Raw genomic sequence first — 21422 nt, 5'->3', positions numbered from 1 at the left:
CTGCTGAAAACTGCAGAGACAAAATTCACCTGTCTTGGGCTTATAAAACTACACCCAGGGCACCTGGAGAGCAAGGAAATCTCCGTGTCTCACCAGAACAGTGGTGACATGTGAAGAATATGATCAAAAGCAACAGCAAAAGCACGCTGGGCTCTGTGAGCCAAAGGTATTGCCACAGCATATGGAGCTTTACCTGATATTTAGAAGCCCACAGAAAAAAGTCACCTTCAGGAAATAAAAGGGGAAATGGGTAGACCAATGGGCAATTTTGAGCAGTCTGAAACAAAGATAACAGAATTAATTGAATTTTTTTTTCTGGATGACTGAAGCATTAGTAACATGAATTAGTAGTTCACTGTTGACCATACTCCGTTTTGTGCAACTCAGTAAGTGAACAGGACATGGCCAGGTTATGAACTGCTATGAATATTTATGATTGTCTCACCTTTCCTTTTACTACACCAACATGCTCTGAAGAGAGTCATCTTTAGGGACTGACTGGAATCTGCCTTCATGTTTCCTTTACTCTTTAGATCTCCCCATCATTTCTTTATTCAGATGCTGATGTTTCTGAGTCATGCTGTCCCTGGGCATTCTGCCTTCCTTTCTTCTTTGATTTTTCCCTGCAGAATTGTGTTTCCTAGTCCTGTTGTTCTGGTCACACGGACAAACCACACCAATTTGCATCTTCTTACTGGTTATGTAGGCTCACGGGACCCAATTACTTCAGCTTCTTCTTCTCTAATGGCACTGTTAGTCCTATTCACTGTTTTTGATATCTGTGTAATCCTTCGGGGACATCTGAATTCAAAGATATGAATCCCTTATTCTGCAGCAGTTGTGTTGACAAAGGACTACTGAGAACACAACCATCCTCAGAAGTCCTGCTTGGATATGCTTGAGATGCTCTCATCTCTCCAGATTCTGGCAAACTGTGAGATTTGTCATCATGGGAGTGATTCCACTTTTCTATTTCCATTTTAAGATTTAAGATTATAACTCCACAGTCTCCTAACCAGACCTCCCTCCTTTTATATGCCTCTGGCTTGATACCACAGTTGCCATGACCTTGCTTGCACTGACCTGTGCGGTGAGCAGCACTGGGCCAGCTTTGCTGCTGTTCTGTGACCCTCAGCCCTTTACTCGCTACGAAGATGGGATCACTCCAAGGCAGAAGTTACCAACTTCCCTACTTCCAGACGCCGACGTTCCTAGGGGTGGGTTAGCAGTTTCCTGCCTCTGGAGAATGAGCCCAGGGTATTGTGATAGAGGAAAGCAGTGCCAACCATAACCCCGGTGCTGAGGCTGTTGTGTTTGTCACGACACACTGCACTTGTTGTACCTGCCGTGCTTTACAGACATGTGTGACAGAGTGGTGTAATTGCTTCAGGTTATTGCTTCAGTTCCCTGGGCACGTGCAAATCTCCTTTTGGCCCGTATTCATGCACTAGGCTGGCGGTGGTATGAAGAGAAAGAGCTTTAGCTGGATAGAGGGAAATTTAGATTACCTTGGCAGAAGTCCTTAGGGTGTTTACAGTGTCTTTCTGCAACAGCTCTGTTTGAAAGCTCCTAGTATCTGTCCCTGACATTGCTGTATTACTTTTTGATGACTTTCTGGACAGTCTGTATGATCTTCAAGTTCTATGTTCTTGTAAAACACTGCCATTGTTTACCTGTTTTCTCTTCTCAAGGCCTTTTTATTTCTTCTGTACTGTGCTGCCTCCGCTTCTTCCATCTAATACCTAAGCTTCCTTTTTGGTTGCACAGTTCCAGACTGTCTTGGGCAACCCAGGTCTGTTTTGTCTTTCTTGTGTCTCCTAGTGATTCTTTCATGAAACTGTCAGTTGTTTCTATTTTTTCCCCTCATCAAGAAAGGGCAGAAACTTCCCTCATTTGGACTTCTGCCAGAGTCTTCTGTTGTGCATCCAACTCATGCTTTCTCACAGGATTTCAATTTTATGGTTTCCTACAGAGTTTAATCTTTCTGGCCGTGATGGAAAAAAATCACTGCTGGTGGCAGTTCCTGGGAAATTGAAACTAATGAATTATGAAAGTGATGAAAGCGTTAATGAGCTTGGGTCTGGAGTGTAAGAGAAATCTATTTTTAAACTATGTTTTTCACAAAATACAATTGTATTGTGCAGAATGAAATGAATGCCATTAAAGAAGATGCAAAACACAGGCTTTTGCACTCTTTTCAGGCTGGGGTTGAGCAGAGGGGACACTCGGTAGAGTTGACTGTTTCCCTGTGCGCTGTATCCGTATCCTTGTGCTAAGAAAAAGGACCGTCCTCACATCTAACAGCCACAGGAGTCTTGGCTGCTCCACTGTACTTTGGCTCATCCACATTCACCCAAGCAGATGGGGCAGCACCTTGGTGTCCTCTTGGATTTTATGCCTTTAGTTCAGCATCAAATCCTGCTGCTGCCTGGTCTCGTTGCCCCTGCTGCAGAACGCTTGAGCAGAAACGTGCCTCAGTCAGCTTGCTGCTCTGTTTCCTCCTTATTGCGACTAGTGTTTCAGCAAGGGTTGAGAGGGTGGCTCTCAAGGGTACTTGAAGCACAGCTAAGCCAGCTAGAAGAAAAGTGTCACAGCTCCTCTGTGCTTTCCTTACAGGTTTCCATGTGAACAGTCCCATCAGGCCCGTGGGCACCGCCAGCCACTTCAGGGGTTAAGAGCAGAGCACAGTCTGGTGGATGGCTCTTCGGTTTCAGAGCACTTGCCTTCCTTGCCAAATCCTCACCCTGCACGTCCTTTTCAGTGCTCAAATAAACACCTTAACGTCTGTGGAAGTTCCACACCTGCCTTTCACCGTTTCTTCTGCCAGAGGCTGGGGAGATCCAGGACTTCCTCCCACGACCAGATGGCAACGTGAGGCTTAGCTGGAGTTTTAGATGTAACCACACAGTATCTGTTTTCTTACTCTCATACCGCAGGGATGAGTGGGAAAACATGGCCTTGCTGAAATGTTGAGGACTGAGAGGGGTCCCAAAAACACCAAAGGGAGTAGGGTGACACGTTTGATTGGTGTGGTCCCTGCTGAAAGCATTTGAGCACTGTAGGATCAGTGCTGGAGAAGTCACATTTTCACAGGTAATTAAATTCAGCATCCACCCATACATTACAATGGCAGTACAAGATTTATGCTGCCCAGCATGGTGATTCAAACTGTCAGGGCTCAGGGCTATGGCTGACAAGACAAACTGAATATAGATATTTGCAAGTTGCTCTCAGAAGACAAATTTCTTTGGTAAAACTTTGTGAAGTAAGCAAAGCTTTCAGATATATGAAGGATCTCCCCTGTGCCTCATGTAACAGGAAACGATGCTATGATTTGAAATTCTGGGGGTTTAGTGCTTAGCAACAATTTCCAGGTCATACAGATAATCTTGAGAGTGAATCGTTATGTGAAAAATATATGTTACCATACAGATGTATTTTATTAAGAATCATTTTTTTCCATTAACTTTGGACAAAAATTCATTTCTCTGGCTCTGAGATACATCATGAAATACCATAGACTTGAGGTTAATCATATAGAAAAAGGAATTTTCTGAGCATTTTAAGGGAAGCTATCCGGTACCCAGAACCACATTCCACATGAGAGACTGCCAGGAAGAAAGACCACACTTTCCAAAGGTAAGTGATGAAAGGGACTAACCCACACTGAAATGGCAGAGGTCAATAGGGTGGACAATAAAAGGAAAAAATGGTATTTCTGCTTCCAAGAGCTGTGATCCCACCTAGTAGCCAACCTGGTGGAAGAAGGTCTTCTGATTGCAGTCTCACTGACTTTGGGGGTCCTACTCAAAGGTAAAAGTAGGAGGTCCTTACTGCCCTCGTTTTACTTCGAGCAGTATCTTATTTACCTCATTTACAAGTCTAAACTCTTGTTTATTAAGCTCTTTAAGATCTTCAGATAGCAAACACTGTCCAAGGGCAAAAATTGTAATTTGTTCCAGTTTAGCCACTGAGGCAAGGGCACTGGTATTACGGGTACTGATTTAGAGTAGCTGTTTTAAAACCTGTAACCTTGCTGGGTTATGTTTAAGGTACTAAGCGGAGTGGGATAACACAATATTATCCTAGAACAGCACACACAGTCTCTAGGACTGATTACACACAGATTTTGCATTATGCCTCTTGGGAGTGAAAAATAAAGAAAAAAAAAAAAAAAGCCAATTCCCTACGATCCTGTTGGTTTAAAGCCTGAAGTAAAAATGAAAATGTTTGCATGGAGAGAGGGGAGGCAAGGCTTCAGGATGAGAGTTTAAACAAAAAAAGAAAAAAACACCCGCTATAAGCAACCAGAATGTTTCCAAAACAACTTGTAAACCACACAGAGAGCAGCTGCACAAGTACCTTATGTTTTAAAAGGGTTTTATGTTTTAAAAACGTTTTCTATTTTAAAACAAGCAGTACGTCAAAGTGATGTGGAGCTCAGCTCAGACGAGCGGGACTTGGTGAGACTTTCTGCTTTCCTTGTGCACGCCTGCATTTAGAAGTGAAATGATGAACTTGCATAACAGGTTATAAAATGTGTCCTCATACCATGTTTTACAATATCCCTCAAGCCCTTGGTTGCTGTTCTTGCCAAACCAAGACTCTGGGCTCCTACTTCAGAGTAGCCTCCTGAGTGGAAACTCCTTGACACTAACTCAATTTTCAGTGTTAATAACAATGGGAATAATGGAGAATTCATCTTTGACAGGCGGACTAACCTTGGGAAGACGTCTAGGTTAGACATCCTTAGGAGACTAGAAATCATTCAGTCTCTCTCGTCAATCAAACCACAGACGGTTGACCAGACAATGATAATGTCTCCTGTGTTCTTCTAATAGCCCACCAGGTGGCCTTTGGCCTTGCATTGTCTGTGGAGGCAGATAAGATCCAGCAGAAAGCAACAGCAAAAGAGCACTCCTTGAGCTGGAGCCCAGGGCTGGGGCAGAGATGCCCAGTTCTCTCATGCCATGGGGCAGACTTGCTCAATGGTAGGTTTTTCATGGCAAGAAGCTGCGTAGGTGACAGCAGACTTTTCTTGCTAAAGAGAAACGTGCATAAACAGGGGAAATTACCCCCGTGCTGAGCCCTTGGTGAGGCAGCCAGATTGTTATCTGTGTCTGAGCGAGGCTAATCTGAAGATAACTAGGGTAGCTCTACAGCTTCAGAGCTGTCGCACAGACACACCATCAGCAGCAACAGGAACCACTTTAAAAGATAACATTTGTCAGTCAACTCTTCTTAACGGCAAGGTGTCTCCCACACTGAGCAGGAGTCATTTAATATGGGAAAATAGGATACTAGCCTGCATGCCCAGAGGCATCCTTACATGCAATTAAACTGCTTAAAATGTGAAGCTTAGAGGTTAACTACATATTCGGCTTTTCCAGCCTCCCCTGCTAAAAATACACAAACTTTTATTCATCGACTGGCTAATCCTTGAAAAAAGTAACCTTGGACAAGTTCTGCTCCTGAAATGTAGGATTTGCTTAACTGAGATGGAATTAGGGAAATCAGCCATTTTTGGAAAGAGAAGGGACGAGGGATCTTCTCTCCCAAGGGTTTTGATAACTCTGTTGTTATTTTTTCCAGCACATTTCTTCTTTTTTCAGGCTAGTTGGGCCCAGAGCTGACAACAGTTTCTCACTTTGCCTCAGTCACACACTCTGTCACGCAACAATAAAGGAAAACGTTCCTCTGAAGTAAACTGGAAAAATTGGCTTCCCTCATAGTCTGGCTGCAGAGTCACCTGTCAGCATCTACAGAAAGCACACCGAAAAAAATCTGAATAGTAGTGTTGGTACCTCAGTGCTGAACAAAGTCTGGGACTGTTTAGCTTGAGGAGGAGGAGGCTGAGGGGAGACCTCATCACTCTCTACAACTATTGGAAAGGACACTGTAGAGAGGTTGGTGCTCGTCTCTTCTCACAGGTAATTAATGACAGAACAAGAGGGAACGGCTTCAAGCTCCAACAGGGTAGATTTAGACTGAACATTAGGAAAGAATTTTTCACAGAAAGAGTGGTCAGGCATTGGAATAGGCTGCCCAGGGAGGTGGTTGAGTCACCATCCCTGGATGTGTTTAAGAGCCATTTAGATGTGGTGTTGGGGGATATGGTGTATGGGAGAACTTTGTAGAGTAGGGTAGATGGTTGGACTCGACGATCCCAAGGGTCTCTTCCAACCTAGACAATTCTATGATTCTATGATTAAAGTCAAGTGCTCAGCAGGCAAAGGACCTCTCTGCAGCCCAGTAAATACAGTGCTGGTCATGAGTTGGGCTTGTTCAGGGCTGGTGATGCACGGCTGCCCAAGCCTCTTCAGCAACCTGTGCCTCAGCTGTTAGTCTGTAAAATGTGCACAATGACACTGACTTCCTTGGGAACATTCAGTTGAGCTCCCCGAGCCATATATTCCCTTGTCTGTGTCGTCTGCAGGCGCATGCAGCTGCTGTGCCCTGCGTTGTGTGGCACAGCTCCGCACAGCAGGGATGGAAAGGGGGAGCTCTTCAGCATGGTGACAGTGACACTCTGCCTCAGGGAGGCTGGCTGCCATGGGGCAATTAGGCTGATGCTTTGCACTGATCTCCCACCCATCCCAACGGTGCTTGCCCCCTGCCTGCAGCCTCCTCTCCTTGCACCGCGGGACAGCTCTGCTGGGCTCCTGCCTCCATGGTCAGCTTCCTTTTGACTTTGCTCAGAGCATCTCAGAAGGTCACGCAGTCACCCAACGCTACAGGATGTGACCCTGTCCTCGGCCACCTACTGCCCCTCTCCATCCTGTTCCCAGACCTCTGTCGTCAGTCTGCCACCCACCCTTCCCAAAGTCACCAGCCACCCCTCCACCCTCCTATCGCTTTCTTCTCCTTTCCAGGCTTTATTTCACATAACCCAGCACATGGTAGCACCCCTAAGGAAACACTGCCCCACCACACCATCCTGCTTTCACATCCCCATGTCCACGCTGCTCGCTCCTTTCCAGCCATAACCTGCATGAGGGAGAGGAAGACAGGGACCAGAGGGGCATGAGAGCATGGACACATGTGGCTGGCAGATGAGGGATGGTGAGAGTGCTTATCAATGACAGCAGTCTCAGCACAAAGTTACAGCCTGAACTCACCTAAAACCTGGCTCCTGTCTCTCCTAGGGACAGTGCCCACACCCTTTTCCATTTACTTTACTTGTGCTTACGAGGCTGCTGTATCCTAACTACTAGCTACTGGGACTACTGATGTTTTTGCCTTCTAAACATATATTCAGTAAAACCCTATCTTATAGTAAACCTGAAGTTGAAGATGCTCAATGACCTTTCTGGCTGGTAGACAAGTCTCCAGGGCGGTTCATGAGGTTGTTGCCATGGCAGTCCCCTCTTTGCTTTATTGCTGAATAGCAGCATGCGGTATCAAAAAAAATATAAATAACTTGATCTTTTCACTCTGTAATGTCAGGTTTAGCCTCTCACCTATTCAGAGGAAATCAGAGCTATAAATAGTCCTACCCTTCTTTTCATGCCTTAGTTTACAGTATGAAGAATTCTTCTTTCCGGTGTTGAAAGCTGCAGGGTTTCCACTCAAGGAGGCCAACTATTTCGGTTAAAGTGACCATTTGAAAAAGAACCATTGCAGTGATCACAGAAGTAACTGAATGTACTTTCTGATGGGCCCTTCTGCTTGATGAGCCAGAGGTTGTCTCCAGAGGTTCGACTTGGGAAGGACAGGATGCACATTTACACCTTGGATTGGCCTACTCCAACTGTGTGAAAACAGTCCAGGAGCCTTGCAGTGCTATTAACTCCACATGCTGGATTCTACCTCAGCCCACAGCAAGCTTAGCTCTGCAATATGCAAAAGGGCGTGTAATTGCATCTATAGGGCATTACTGGGCCTTTTCAAGCATGCTGAGATACCTCATATGAATTAATTCAACTGGAAATGTGCACTAAGTAGACTGAGCACATTCTCTCCTCTCCCCTGTACACAAGGTATCTACCACAGAAAGGAATTTTTCAGGGAGATCACAAGTGAGACACCAACCTAGGAAATATTTATGGGGTTTTTATCCTTTTTCACCACATCCCTCTGTAAATCTTAGCAATGTTTCTACCAGAACCTGGGTCTTAAGAGAATGGGAACTGCTTTTGCTGCTCTTCTGAGACATCCCTTCTGAGAACTGCCATCTGCCCTGAGCTTGCCCACAGACTGACTCAGTCTCACCGGCTGGTTGCCTCTTGTGGGATCACTCAGGCTGGCAGGAACCCCAGGAAGTCTCTACCCCAAACCTCTGCTCAAAGCAGGGTCAGCCATGACGTCAAACCAAGTTGCTCAAGGCTTCGTCCAGCCCCGTCTTGAAAACCTCCTGTGAAAATCTGCAAGTGCTACCCAAATAAATGGCTTCATCCTGGAAGTCAGCGTCACGAATACCATCACACACTTCAGTTCATTCACTTCAGCTATGAAGTGAAAAATCCCATGTTTCTGCCCTCAGTCAGTACCACAGATTTCCACCTTTTCCATCTCCATTCCAGTTCAGAAGGAATCAAAAATAAATGTAATTAAAATTAAGTTTAAAAATGGGAGATTGTCTTCCTATAGGCTGTTTTTCTATATCTTCTGTTTTCTGAGTCTTTAAGAAATTTTAAGGTTACATCTTTAGATTTTTCTCTGAAATTGTGATGCTTATTTCTCTTTCTGGAAAAAAAAAAAAGAATAAATTTCTGTCTAGCTTAACTCCACTTCCTGATTCCATCAGGCAGGGTGTTAGCAAAAAGACTTGCAAAACTGAGGAAGCTATTGCAAGAGCTGCCAACACTTCCACAAAAATATTCATATCACAAAAATCATCTGCACAACCGGCCACTCTCATTAAAGGAGCTAAATTGCCCAGTAGGCTGCAGTGACTGAGCTATCCTCCCATTTTTTTCCCATGACCTCATTCATGCAGTAATTCAATGCAGCTCATGTGGGAAAATACCGCCTGACCATGCTGTGCCATGTGAGCAATGAGGACTTTGGTCTCTGAATTTGTTAATCCAGCCTCAGCAATATGTATTAAAAGAAAGGTTAACAAAATAAACCAGGGAAATCTGCCATAACGAGCCATATCTGACCATAGTGGCCGGGGCGCCAGCAGAGCCCAATAGGCGAGTCCATTATCAGCATCTAAAGGTGTCTGAGCCGACAAAGAGCATCTACTAAATTGTTCCCGGTCAATCTGCCTCCTTTTCTCTGCCTCATGCTCACTCAGTGAGTGCCCTCACATAGCGCTCGGACCGGCCAACCCATGCAGGGACACAGGCAGGGGTTTGTGTCCTGTGGACCTGAGCTCTGCCGTCGCGCCAGCTGTGCTCACAGCCCTCACCTCAGGCTGGCTGAGCTGTAAAGACCAGGGCTTTCAGCAGCTTTGCTTAGAGATAAACCTGCGAAGATGAACAAAGGCCGTCCCCATGTTACTTTAATGCCCCTCTGTAAACATGCTGCTGCCTGATTACTGTTGTTTAATTACCATCTGTTACTGCTACAGGACAGTCAGAGTGACTGCACATGCCCTTTATATCCTGTGTAAATGGCATTAATAAATAATGAAACACTTCCCTCCACCCACCCCACCCACCCCCACCCCCCAATATGGGCTTGTGAAGGAGGAATGGAAGCATGGAAGACACTGAAGTAACTTGGTAATGATGGACAAAGTTGACTTTGAGAGTTAAGTTTGCTTTCACAGCATTAGACTGCACCTATTTGGGATTATTAAGGCAAGAAAGTAGATTGTGACACCTTAGCCCTTAAATAATCTCTTCCCTTTTACAGCTGATTTCACCATTCCTGAAGTCCAGCGTGCAAAGGAACACCTTTGCTCGTCTAAATTACTGTTTTGATTCCCCAGCAAGGCTGCCTTCCTGCTGCCTCCAGACCTGGTGTAACTCTTCTTTCTGTCCTGATGGAGAGAGCTCAATGGGTGGTGGATGTACAAAGTGGTCAGGTCCTCACAAACTTTCATGGCAAACACCAGTTAGAGAATTAACCAGGCAGGTAAACTGCTGTCATGCGTTTTACTTGAGTTGTGGTCTTCTAAACCCCTACTGTCTGTCTCAAGCATTTCTTACCAGGCTCCAGCCTGCCCTTCCTGAGCTTGGTCTAACTTTAAAAAAGGCCAAATAAGGTGACCAGGGCAGGACATTGGATTTCTTTATCAACACCCTTTTTGTTACCAGACTTGCAACCTTGCAGCAACACTCAGTGATTTCTCTTAAACTGCTTTTGAGCGTAGTAATTGCCTGTATCTTCTTCTTTCACGGTATATCGTGGGTCTTCACCACAAGCCCATACCAGTTAACCTGAAGTACAGCTGCTGTCCATAAACCAGAAATTGAGTATAATCTACCGTGTCTGATGGCACTGTGTCTCATCGTTCAAAGGTGGTATTAATCGTTATCTGGACATTATTGTATTACTTGGAGATAATTTATTTTGTCTTTCCTATTTGATTGCATTAAGGTTATTTCAAGACCTCTGTTATGCTCCAGCTTGTTCAGTGTTTATCTCCAGGGAAGCCAGGAGGGTCAGAGCAGGCAGAGTTTTAGTTTAAATCTCAGCATTTTCCTGTAATAAATGAAATAACCACGCTACAGACAAGGCATCACTACAAACCCCTCCTCCAGCTGTGCACTCATTGATTTTGGGGGCTCAACTCGGCCTTGGCCCAGCATGTTGGAAGAAATGCTTCTGAACATCTAACTAAGCCTGGTGGCAGATTGTCCCACGCAGGTACGGTTAAAATAAGGAACAAGGACAGCAACTCCACAACGTGAGCTCATGTGAATAGCCTTAGGAAAATAAATTACCAAGTGAGCAAAGCCAGTCGCAGTGATGAGGGAAGCATGATTACAAGAACAGGCATCTGTGGCAGGATCTGGCCATCCTCAAACCTCTTAGGAGATGAGCCTGAGGAGTTCAGTACTGACTTGGCAAATCAATCCCACAGTCGTTTCTATAAAATTTTCTAATAATATGAATAATATGTTCTTCTTTATTCTGTGCAATTGTTGATACTTCTCCTATTTAACGTCATTTTGCATACTTGGAAAGGAATCACATCCTCTTTTTTTGGCAGAGAAGTGTTTGGAAAAAAATTACTACACATTGCATACTAAAGCATATGTGCAAGACTCCTGAGAACTGTATGGTCAACTCATGTGTTTCATGAAATCAAATTATTGTCAGCTATAATTCACAAAATTTCCTAGAAAAAGTGGAAACATTACACTCAGTATATGGTGCTAGAGCATTCTTTTATTGAAGGACCTCACCCCTGTGCTAGTTGTCTCCATAACTATTTGTGAAAGTAAAAGCTACTGTCAGTGCCTGCACCAAGCGGTCTATCATACTCAGATGCCTCTTTCAAGCTCTCAGTATACATTATTTAAAACATGGACATTTACCTTAAACATCTGATTCTTTTCTTTTTAATACTGCTGCACCGTCACCGATGTCAGTGGAATGGTTTCTGACTGTGTACACATAAAGGGGAAGGAGAATTGGGACCCGAGGCTACAATCGATGAGCAGATCGAATGCACCTTCAGTAAGTTTGCAGATGACACTAAGCTAGCGGGTGTGTTGATCTGCTTGAGGGTAGGATGGCCCTGCAGAGGGATCTGGACAGGCTGGACCGATGGACCAAGGCCAACGGTATGAGGTTCAACAAGGCCAAGTGCCGGGTCCTGCACTTGGGTCCCAACAACCCCATGCGGCGCTACAGGCTTGGGGAAGAGTGGCTCGAAAGCTGCCTGGCAGAAAAGGACCTGGGGGTGATGGTGGACAGACAGCTGAATAGGAGCCGTCAGTGTGCCCAGGTGGCCAAGAAGGCCAGAAGTGATCATCCCCCTGTACTCGGCACTGGTGAGGCCTCACCTCGAGTACTGTGTTCAGTTTTGGGTCCCTCAGTACAAAAAGGTCACAGAGGTGCTAGAGCGTGTCCAGAGAAGGGCTACAAAGCTGGTGAGGGGTCTGGAGGACAAGCCCTATGAGGAACGACTGAGGGAACTGGGGGTTTAGCCTGGAGAAAAGGAGGTCGAGATGAGACCTTATCAGCCTCTACAACTACCTGAAAGGGGGTTGTAGAGAGGTAGGGGCTGACGTCTTCTCCCTGGTGAAAAGCGATAGGACGAGAGGAAATGGATTCAAGTTATGTCAGGGGAGGTTTAGACTGGATATTAGGAAACATTTTTTTCACTGAAAGGGTTATTAGACATTGGAAGAGGCTGCCCAGGGAGGTGGCGGATTCTCCATCCCGGGGTGTGTTTAAAAAAAGGGTAGATGTGGTGCTTAGGGACATGGTTTAGAAGTGGTTTTGTCAGGGTAGGTTGATGGTTGGACTTGATGATCTTAAAGGTCCCTTCCAACCTTAGCGATTCTATGATTCTAATTGGTTTGTTGAGAAGAGCCAAGGGTAGGAGTCACCTGAGGAAATGCCGCTCAGTTCTTGAGGTATGTGAGGCTCAGGCTCCATTTTGGGATGAAGCAGAAGGGACAACTCTCAGAACTGAAAGCGCACAAAGTAGTTGAGATTTCAGCAGAGCTTGAGAGGTATCTCCCAATACTGCACCTCTAAATGGAAGAAATCTTGTAACGAGCCTTCTCTCTGGGAGATTTCCACTATTCTGAGTAAGAAGTAGGGGATTCTTCAGGCCAAGAAGCAAAACTGCAGAGATACAAGGCTTTGAAAGTTGCTGGGTTTCTCAACTTTCTGATGAAACACGTGCTGTCTGCTGTTGGGTCTCTACCATACCTACTGCTGCGACCAGGCTTTAGCCTTCCTGCCTCTGGAGGAATTACATCCAAAGATGAAGAACCAGAAGAAATTTTTTAAAATTCAGTCTCTTCATTCTCCTGGGTTATGATTCTAAGGGCTACTTCATAGAACAGGTGAAAATTCCCCACGAAAAAAATGGGAAGAGGTTTCATTTCTTGACGCCCTTACCTAGTGGGTTCTTTGGGGATTTCCATTTAAAAAGAAATCACAATTAAGTCTTCCCCTCAGAAAACTATACTTCCCTAAATATTTCATCAAACGTCAACAAAGCAGATCTGGTATGGGGAAAAGAAAGAGAAAAAAAAAAAGATCCACCACTATTTGGCAGTACAATGCTAGGAAGCTTCCGGTTTTTTGTACTTCATTGAATGGCCAGCTATATATGGATCTCAGGGGCTGGGCAGCAACCTCTGTATCATCATTACAATACTGGGGAAAACCTCTTCAGATACTATCTGAAAAGTAGGACAGGGTGAGAACGGCTTTTTACAAAGCCGAGCAGTAAAACTTGCTGTTTAAAAGATGCATATGGTAAAACTGAGAGATGGACATCACTTTTGAGATGGCACAGAGCCATCACCTCACCTCTAAGGAGACGGCGCATTGATCTTTGTGTCACTTGTGAAGCTGAGATTGCACTAAGTCCTCATGAGAAGGACAAGAAGCAGCTGGCAAGGTGCTCAAAAGAATAAGCTGGGATGGGTTGCAACTCAGATTTTAACTGGAAGCTAGGATCCCCATAAAATCTGAACTATATATGTCAAGGCAAATTCGGCTTTCAGTTTACATCTTGGTGCATAAAGTCTGTGGAGGCTAACGAGCTGAACCAAAGTAACAGGGAGAAGAACTTGTTCCCACTTCTTCAAACCCTTTAGGAGGAGTCAGCTCTCAGAAAGGGACAAACAGCTCTCTGTGGGGCAGATTACACAGATCATTGCTTATGTGTCAACTCAGAAAAGAAATATTAGGAACAGGCCAGCAAACCCAAAGCTGCTTGTCCCCAGTAGAGCTGGGAAGGGAAATTCTTGAATGGCAGGGGAATTACAGCTCAGCTGCTGTTTTTGAAGGGCACTAGAAGGGCACCAGCTCTGCTCTGCTTCGTGCAGACTCAAAGAGCTGGAAGCTGTCAGGAGGATTCACCTCCCTGCCTGTGATGTTCCGTGGGGAGCTGAAACATCCTTTTAGAAAGCACAGAAGAACTAAAGAGGGACTTTCTGAAATTAAAGAATAGATGCCTGGAAAAATCCTGCCAGTCTACAGAGGTCCTCAGGCGATGCAGCTGGCATGCTGTACACGCTCTCAGGGTGTATAACACTGAACTTTTGGCAGACAACGTCTCTGGTCTGCACTTACTCACCATGGGTGCTCGAGGTCTCCTACCCTGACACTTACAGAATACCAGGGAAGACTGAAGGGCACTTCATTAAGCTAAAGCAATCCAGATGTACCAGGGTACTTAGCAAGGAAACTCAGATTCTACTTTTAATTCTTTTAAATGATCAAACAACATACAATTTTATTTCCTATAAAAGTTTAGAAAGCGATTGGAGTAACGCAGAGACAATAACTCAAAGTTAATGTATTACATTACTTCAAGGCACAGAAGGTTTACCATCTTCCCTTGTTCCAGATACAGTCCTTCGGTTTTACTAATGGGAATTAATTCAATTTCTTCTAAACCCGAAAGTCTGGCTACCTACCCTAAGTGAAAAAGAAAGCAAAAGCATGACTCTTTCCGTGCCCAGTGTATTCCAGTCAAAACGGTGTGGGATGGAGAACTGAGGGGCTTTCTACAACTCAACACTGACAGAACTCAAGCAAAAATAACGTGAATATCCACCATAGGAATGCACCAGCCTCACAGCTGCTGGCATCACTGCACATCTGATGGCAGTTCTCCTGCTTTCTGAATGAGAGCTAATTTTTAATTACCATCTTCCACTTACTTTGCAGCTTGTATGAAAGTGGTGGAAACTGACCTTATTCTTGCTTCTACCAGAAAGCTGAACACATCCTTTGCATTAAGTTAGTGATAAATTAAAAACAGCAAGGAAGTAGTCCGAAAAACATGGCACAAAAGTCTTTCTAGCTAGGCTAGCTCACACCGACATTTTTGTACTACATTTTACTTTGCCTGTCCTCAAAGAAATCAGGTTTTATGGCACAGGACACAAGTCAAGAAGTAACATTTCTATAAATGAAATTTTTAGGATGGCAGGATTCCATTCTTTAAGTTTAACCAAAGGAAAACTTGAATCATCAAAAACCAATTCTCCACCATGCAAAACCTAAGCCCCAGGTCAGCTTCAAATAACTAAACAAAGAAAAAAGTTTCCCCACCCTGCGGCTACCCCTTGCCCTTGTCTTCTTAATCTGAACACCTGAAGTTGCGGCAAAAGGTTTGCTATTCCTGCCCTTGTGCAGGAGCACTGAAGATGTGTGGCATCTCTGCAATTGCGTGCTCCGGGTGCACACAGGTGAGAGAAAGCTTTCCCGGGGACAATGCGGCCACCACGCAGGCAGCTGCGACAGCCCGGGGGCTGTGCTTGAGATTAGAGCACATTAAGAAGTCTGTTTACGATGCAGGGGTATGCAAAGAAACATGAGAAGGAAAAAATTCATTTGAGCAACTGTCAAGGGGGAAGAAATAAAGCCACAACATCCATCAGCAGAAACAGAAGTGTTTTAGCAGAAGGTAAAACGTATACCCCGGGGAGCTGGCTTTGGGGCAGAGCTCAGAGACAGAGGATTTGGATGTGTTCATATAAATAAGTCGTGTGAAGTTGTTTGGATGAACTCTTTCAAGTGCATCTTTCTGTGGCTATCCTAAAATTCCTGATTCTACAAACATTTCTTGGAAAGTGGAAATCGTATGCATTACACATCCATTTGTACCAGGGGCTGCATCCAGCGTGGCTGACTGCGAACTGGATTAATTTTTGCTTGCTCACGGCAGAGCTGGCTGTCCGATCAGCGACAGCACCGATACCATCAGCCCCACGACTCAGCTGTGTCCCACAAACAGTGAGGCGCTGAAAACGGTCAGCTTAGGAGTAACCGGTTGTTCAGTATGACTGAATGAGGTGCATGAAAAGGGAATGTAGCAGATGTCCGATGCCTGGCGGGCCCCAAATTCAGTGGCAGAAATAGAGACAGAATCAGTGAGCTAACAAGGCTTAGTCTGTCAGTGCCTTGGGCTTTGCTCAAGACTTCCACCTGGTGAAAGACAGCTCCTCTCGCTTGATCAAAGCGGTGGCCTGCGCATCTGGAGGTGCTTTGTTTTCCTGTTGCGAGTCTGTAAATGACAACACAAGTTGCAGAACCACAGGGGAGCTGAGGTAAAGCAGCTGCAGGAAATATTAACCGAACTACACCGTAAAAGTAAGATCTGTTGCTGGTCACAAGAGGTACATGCTCATTGCAGGTGAAGTTACATAAATACTGGAGATCACAAGAGGATTCAGTACAGAGCAAGGCTAAAAAATGTAAAGAACTTACTTGATTTTTCTTCTTTAATGTTGTACTCCAGCACACTGGGAGCCTCATTCTGCGCTGGCAGGCGGACTGCAAGGACCATGTTGTTCACGTTACCCTCTCTCCTAACCAAGAATATCTGAAAAAAGAGAAAGGAATCAAGAGCTTAGCTACCTTATGTGAGCTTCTGCATTTTATTTTAGCTCACTGGCGATGAAGTTGTTTTATCAGCACAATCCACCTTTAAATGATCTTATTTTAGCTTCGTTCCACTTGGTTGAACTTTACACGACAAAAATAATGAATAAAGGGACATTTCATCTGGGTGAAATTCAGATCTTTGAAGGAACCAGCAAAATTTCTATCCATCTCTGATGTCCCACTTAAGCCTAAAAGGCAAACTATTTCACTAACTGAAGAGTACAAAGTTACACTTACAATTTGTAAAGTCATGCCCCTCACATAAGTGCCCTAAATCATGGACAGTTTACCATAGAATGTCCTGGTCCAGGTCTAAAGCAAGGGAGTCACTTGTACATTGAGAGGGAAAGGATTCAGTGTCCATTAGTAGAAGATAAGGCCAAAGGCTCTGGTGACCACAGTGTCTCATGGCAGAGTATTTTCATGGGACCAGAAGAAGATTCAGACTGGCAGGGACCCCAGAAGGGCTCTTGTCCAACCCCCTGGATGAAACCATGAGGCCAGAACAAGTTGCTCAGGGCTTTCTCCAGACAGGTTTGGAGAACCTCCAAGGATGGAGGCTGCACAGCCTCTCCAGGCAACCTGTCCCACCACTTACTGTCCTCACAGGAAGAAAGTGTTTCTCTGTACCCAGTCTGAACCCCTCCAGTGTTGATGTAGGACTGTTGCTTCTTGTCCTCCCACCATGCAGTGCTGAGTAGAGCCTGGCTCTGTCTTCTCCATGACCTCCTTGTAGGTACCAGGGGGCTGCTGTGCAGTCCCCCCAAAGTTGTCTCTCCTCCTGGTTGAACAAACCCTGGTCCTACAGCCTCTCCTCAGTAGGTCCGTGCCCAGATGGCTGCCACCAGGCCCGCAGGGCCTTTCCCGCAGAGTTGCCCAGCCAGGCAGTGCCAGCCCAGATCCCTTCCGGGGGCTCCGCCTTCCCAAGGGCAGCACTTTGCACTTGTCCTTGTTAAATTTTGGAAGGTTCCTCCCAGCTCTGTCCCCCCAGCTTGTCTAAGATCCCTCTGGATGGCAGCACTGACTTCAAGTGTATTGACTGGTCCCGAAATTACAGAGTAGATGTGGTTGGAAGGAACTCTGAAGATCATCTAGTCCACCCCCCCATGCTCAAAGACAGATTGACTACAGCAAGTCAGTCAGGATTGTGTATTGTCCAGTTTTTATTACGTCAAGGATGGAGGCTCTACAGCCTCTTGGGCAACTTGTTCTAATGTTCAATCATCTTGACAGCGAAAAAACTTTTCTTAATGTTTAAACAGACTTTCCTGTGTTTCAATTTATGCCCGCTGCACCTCGTCTTTTCACTGGATATCACTGAGAATAGTCTGGGTCGATCTTAGGGGAATGTTTTTTTTGGCAGTGTTAGGTTGATGGTTGGACTCGATGATCTTAAAGGTCCCTGCCAAGACAGACAATTCTATGATTTTATGATTCTGTGGTTCTATGATTCCGTAGTCCCTCCCATCAGATATTCATACACACTGATAAGAGGCCCCTGAGTCTTTAATTGGAACCAGTGGAATCACGGTAGCCATTGGTTCCCACCCATAGGACCAGTGAAATTAAAAAAAAAAAAAAAGAACAAGGAAAGGGAAAAGAAGAGCGAGGAAAGGAAAAAGAAAATAGAAAGAAAAAAGAAACAAACAAACAAGACAGAATACAAAAGAAAAAGATAAAAGAAAAAAGAAAAAAAGGAAAAAAGGAAAAGATAACACTATCTCATTCTTTGTATTGTATGACCTCCTAAGTCTGTTTCTAATTAAAGCTCATTGTCAAGGATATTTTCAGCTTGTACCTTGAAGTTGCAGATACAAAGACAAAGTAATCTTCACCTTTAATTGTTCTTTGACAGCAGGTTTTGGCAGGAGAAAGTCAAGGTATTTTTACAAAAACTGAATTAAAAAATTGGGCTAATTCTGGAGTCTGGATATTAATATTAGAAAGAAGTGTGAGTTGATAAAATTATTAATCAACTATAATGCAGTAGAAATCTATCAAGAAAACATTAATTTCTTGGACAGAAGAATTAAAAGAAAAGCTTGTCTAGAAGCCAGGACCCTTCTCTGCATGAGTCCCCATCATAAGGGCATCTCCTGTTGCTTTGAAGCACCCATGCTAAACACGTAGCTTTGGGGCAGCTTTGCAACCTCACACAGTGCCATCGTCTCGGCCTCTGCCATTCATAAGAAATTGAGCCCCGCGGGCTCAGGCCCACCAGCAGTGCAAAGAAAATCCAAATCAATGCATGGCAAACAGCTGCATGCCTGAAACAGGCCTATGTTTAATGCAGGGCAGCCCCCACCTTCTACATCACAGAAAGTGTCTGCAGGTAGGGAAAAGCCATAGAGGCTCTCCCTTCCCCAGGTCCTACCACTCACGTGACAGCATGGTCCCTCTAACCCACCTCGAGAGACTACTGTGACCTTGGCCCTCAGATGGCACTGTCTCACATTGCATCAGCCAAGTGCTTCATCTGAAATTAAATTTAAGCATTGAGAGAAGTGAAACCTGGAAAGGAATTGCTTCTGTTTTCCTGATTGGCACGACTGGTTGCCATGGCTCCAAAGGATAAAATTGGACCATGGCTGCTCAGACGAGAGGGAGGTGGGTTTTCTGAGCCGCACCTAACCCTACTGCCTGGGTCACGACTGGTACGCAAACCAGTCTCTTGCATTTTCACTGGTGGTGAGAAAGATGCAGTGCTGATGGGCTCAGGTGGGCTCAGAGTGGGCGAGAGAGCCTGCCCTTGCTGTGGGACACCTCTGATGTGTCAGATCTTCTCCTGCCTGCTTCAAGCCATGGCTGAAGACCCTGCCTGAGGATGGTGTGAGCAGGAGGAACAGAGGCAAGATTTACCCCCAAAGCCGCTCAGAGGTGGGAAATGGCCACGCCTGCAGGGAGTGGTGAATGACTGAGGGAGCTCAGGGCCATCCATGGCTACATCAGAGACAGTCACTCGGGTTTCCCTTTACAGTCAGTGCAGAAAAACAAAGAGAATAATTTGCCCAATGTCTGGTTCAGTGTGAGGCACAGCCCAGGTTGGTTGGGTGAGTCCCACTGGAGGTTGTCACTTGGCTGTGCCAGCTTCTAGCCTGGGATAGATGGACTCGGCCAAGGGACAGGTCCAGACCTCCACAGAGGAGGAGTGAGTGAATTTTGTTTGTGCCCTGGCATCATTTGCACCTGCCCTCCCCAAACCCGGCCAGGACACCTACTCCCTGCCATGCCTCACCTCTGAGACCCAGTAATGAGGACCTCCCTTTCCTACAGAGTTGCTTTCCTTAAGCACACTGAGCTTTGCACGAGTCTGCCATTCTCTAACACTCAGCTTCTGGGGACCAGATACCAATTATTGTAATAAAAAAACCTACTCACAGCAGCTCCCAGAATTTAAGGGCCTTTTCTGCAGGGATTTTTTTTTATTGCTCTGAATTAGGATAGTCAACATACCTATGGGAAGGCATCTCCATGAATCTACACACTAAGTAAATAAAATCAGAGACAAATGTCTTGCTTCCCCAAAGCAAATATATCTATATTGCGCCGCTGCGAGTGTCTAAAGCATCAAAAGCTAATGGAAACAGAGAGCATAGTTTGCTAAATATTTTTGCTTCCACATGAAAAACAGTGCTGCTCTCCTTACCAGCTCCACCAAGGTCAGGAAATGTGGTTGTCTGAACTGAAACCACTTTGGACTTACCCCTGCTGTTTCTTTGCCAAGTATCGCCCCAGCCCTTTCCTGGTTCATGTTCAGCTGAAGCCAGACGGGACAGGTCTTGATGAGTTTATCAAGGATGCTGATCCCTGGAAGCGGGAGGCAGTTTCGCAGGGCAGTGGCTTGACAGAGATGTGTCTCTTTTCCTTCTTCACCGGTGTCTCTGATTGGGCTGAAACACAGCAAAAGAGTCCCTTGAAAGCGGAACTGCAAATGGAAAATTTAGGGGGAGCAAGGACTGTGAATGCAAATGCAGAGGCACACGCAGAGGCATGGACATACCAGGAGAGCTCCTCGAGGGGCAGCGAACGCCTTGCTATGATAGAGGCAAACGGGGTGCACAGGCCTGGACGGACAGGTACTCCCCATCCTAGGGACTATGGCCTCACACTAATGATGCACACCGGGGTTTCAGACCACAGGCTTGCAGGGTGCTCTATGCGGAGGTCTGTTGGTTTCAGCTCGTCTATCTACGTTGCCTAAGCACAGGTACCCAGAGACAGAGGTATGGGATGCACAGAGGCACCTAACACTGCAGGAGGTAGAGCATGCCTGTCCCCTGGGCCCCTGTCCTCCAGCTGAAGGGTCAGAGCCGTGTTTCATGGCTTCAAAGGGAGTGTTGCAGAAGAGAAAAGGGGCCACAGACCTCTCCAGCACCTCACCCTGTTGTGGCCATGCCCCTGTTAGCACTTCTCTGATCATACAAGAGCTGTGATGGGCACCGATGTGGCAAGTGCAGGGTCCTGTTCCTCAGGAGGAATAACCCCATGCACCGGTAGAGTTAGGGGCTGACCTGCTGGAGAGCAGCTCTGCAGAGAGGGACCTGGGAGTCCTGGTGGTGTCCTGGTTTGAGGTAAAACAGAACCAATTTTCTGTTCAGTAACTTTACTTTTCAGTTAAGCCTCTTCTAACTCCTGAAATTAACAGTGTATTGTGCAGACACTGGTCGCTCTCAGAGTGGTAAGACCTGATGTTTATAGCTGACGCCAAGGGATGGTATGCGGAGAGGCTCGGGGTTAGACTCATTGCTCTAATACCCAAGGGCAGCCAACTTTGTTATTTGTCCCGTTGGAGGGTCAGAAGCGGAAAAGCGTAGAGGCATTGCACCTGTGGGGAGGAGCGGACAGGACAGGTGACCCAAAACTGACCAACGAGGTATTCCATCCCATCTGCTTCATGCTCAGTATAAAAGCTGAGGGATCAAAGGGTCAGCCCTCTTTTT

General features: G+C 45.6%; 1 protein-coding gene across 1 annotated transcript in view; it reads right to left on the bottom strand.

Moving 5' to 3' along the window:
- RIN3 (Ras and Rab interactor 3) overlaps positions 1 to 20876 on the bottom strand; it is a 50127-nt gene extending 29251 nt beyond the window's left edge. The window contains exons 1-3 of the mRNA XM_009895477.1: positions 20863 to 20876; positions 20186 to 20372; positions 16306 to 16420 (exon numbers count right to left, since the gene is read on the bottom strand). Coding sequence (XP_009893779.1) covers positions 16306 to 16420; positions 20186 to 20372; positions 20863 to 20876 — 316 coding nt within the window. The remainder of the gene's footprint in view (positions 1 to 16305; positions 16421 to 20185; positions 20373 to 20862) is intronic.
- Between the last annotated feature and the right edge of the window lie 546 nt (positions 20877 to 21422).

This window comes from Charadrius vociferus, unplaced genomic scaffold (assembly GCF_000708025.1).
Source record: "Charadrius vociferus isolate BGI_N301 unplaced genomic scaffold, ASM70802v2 scaffold140, whole genome shotgun sequence".
NCBI lineage: Eukaryota > Metazoa > Chordata > Aves > Charadriiformes > Charadriidae > Charadrius > Charadrius vociferus.
This window is presented reverse-complemented; position numbering and strand designations above follow the sequence as displayed.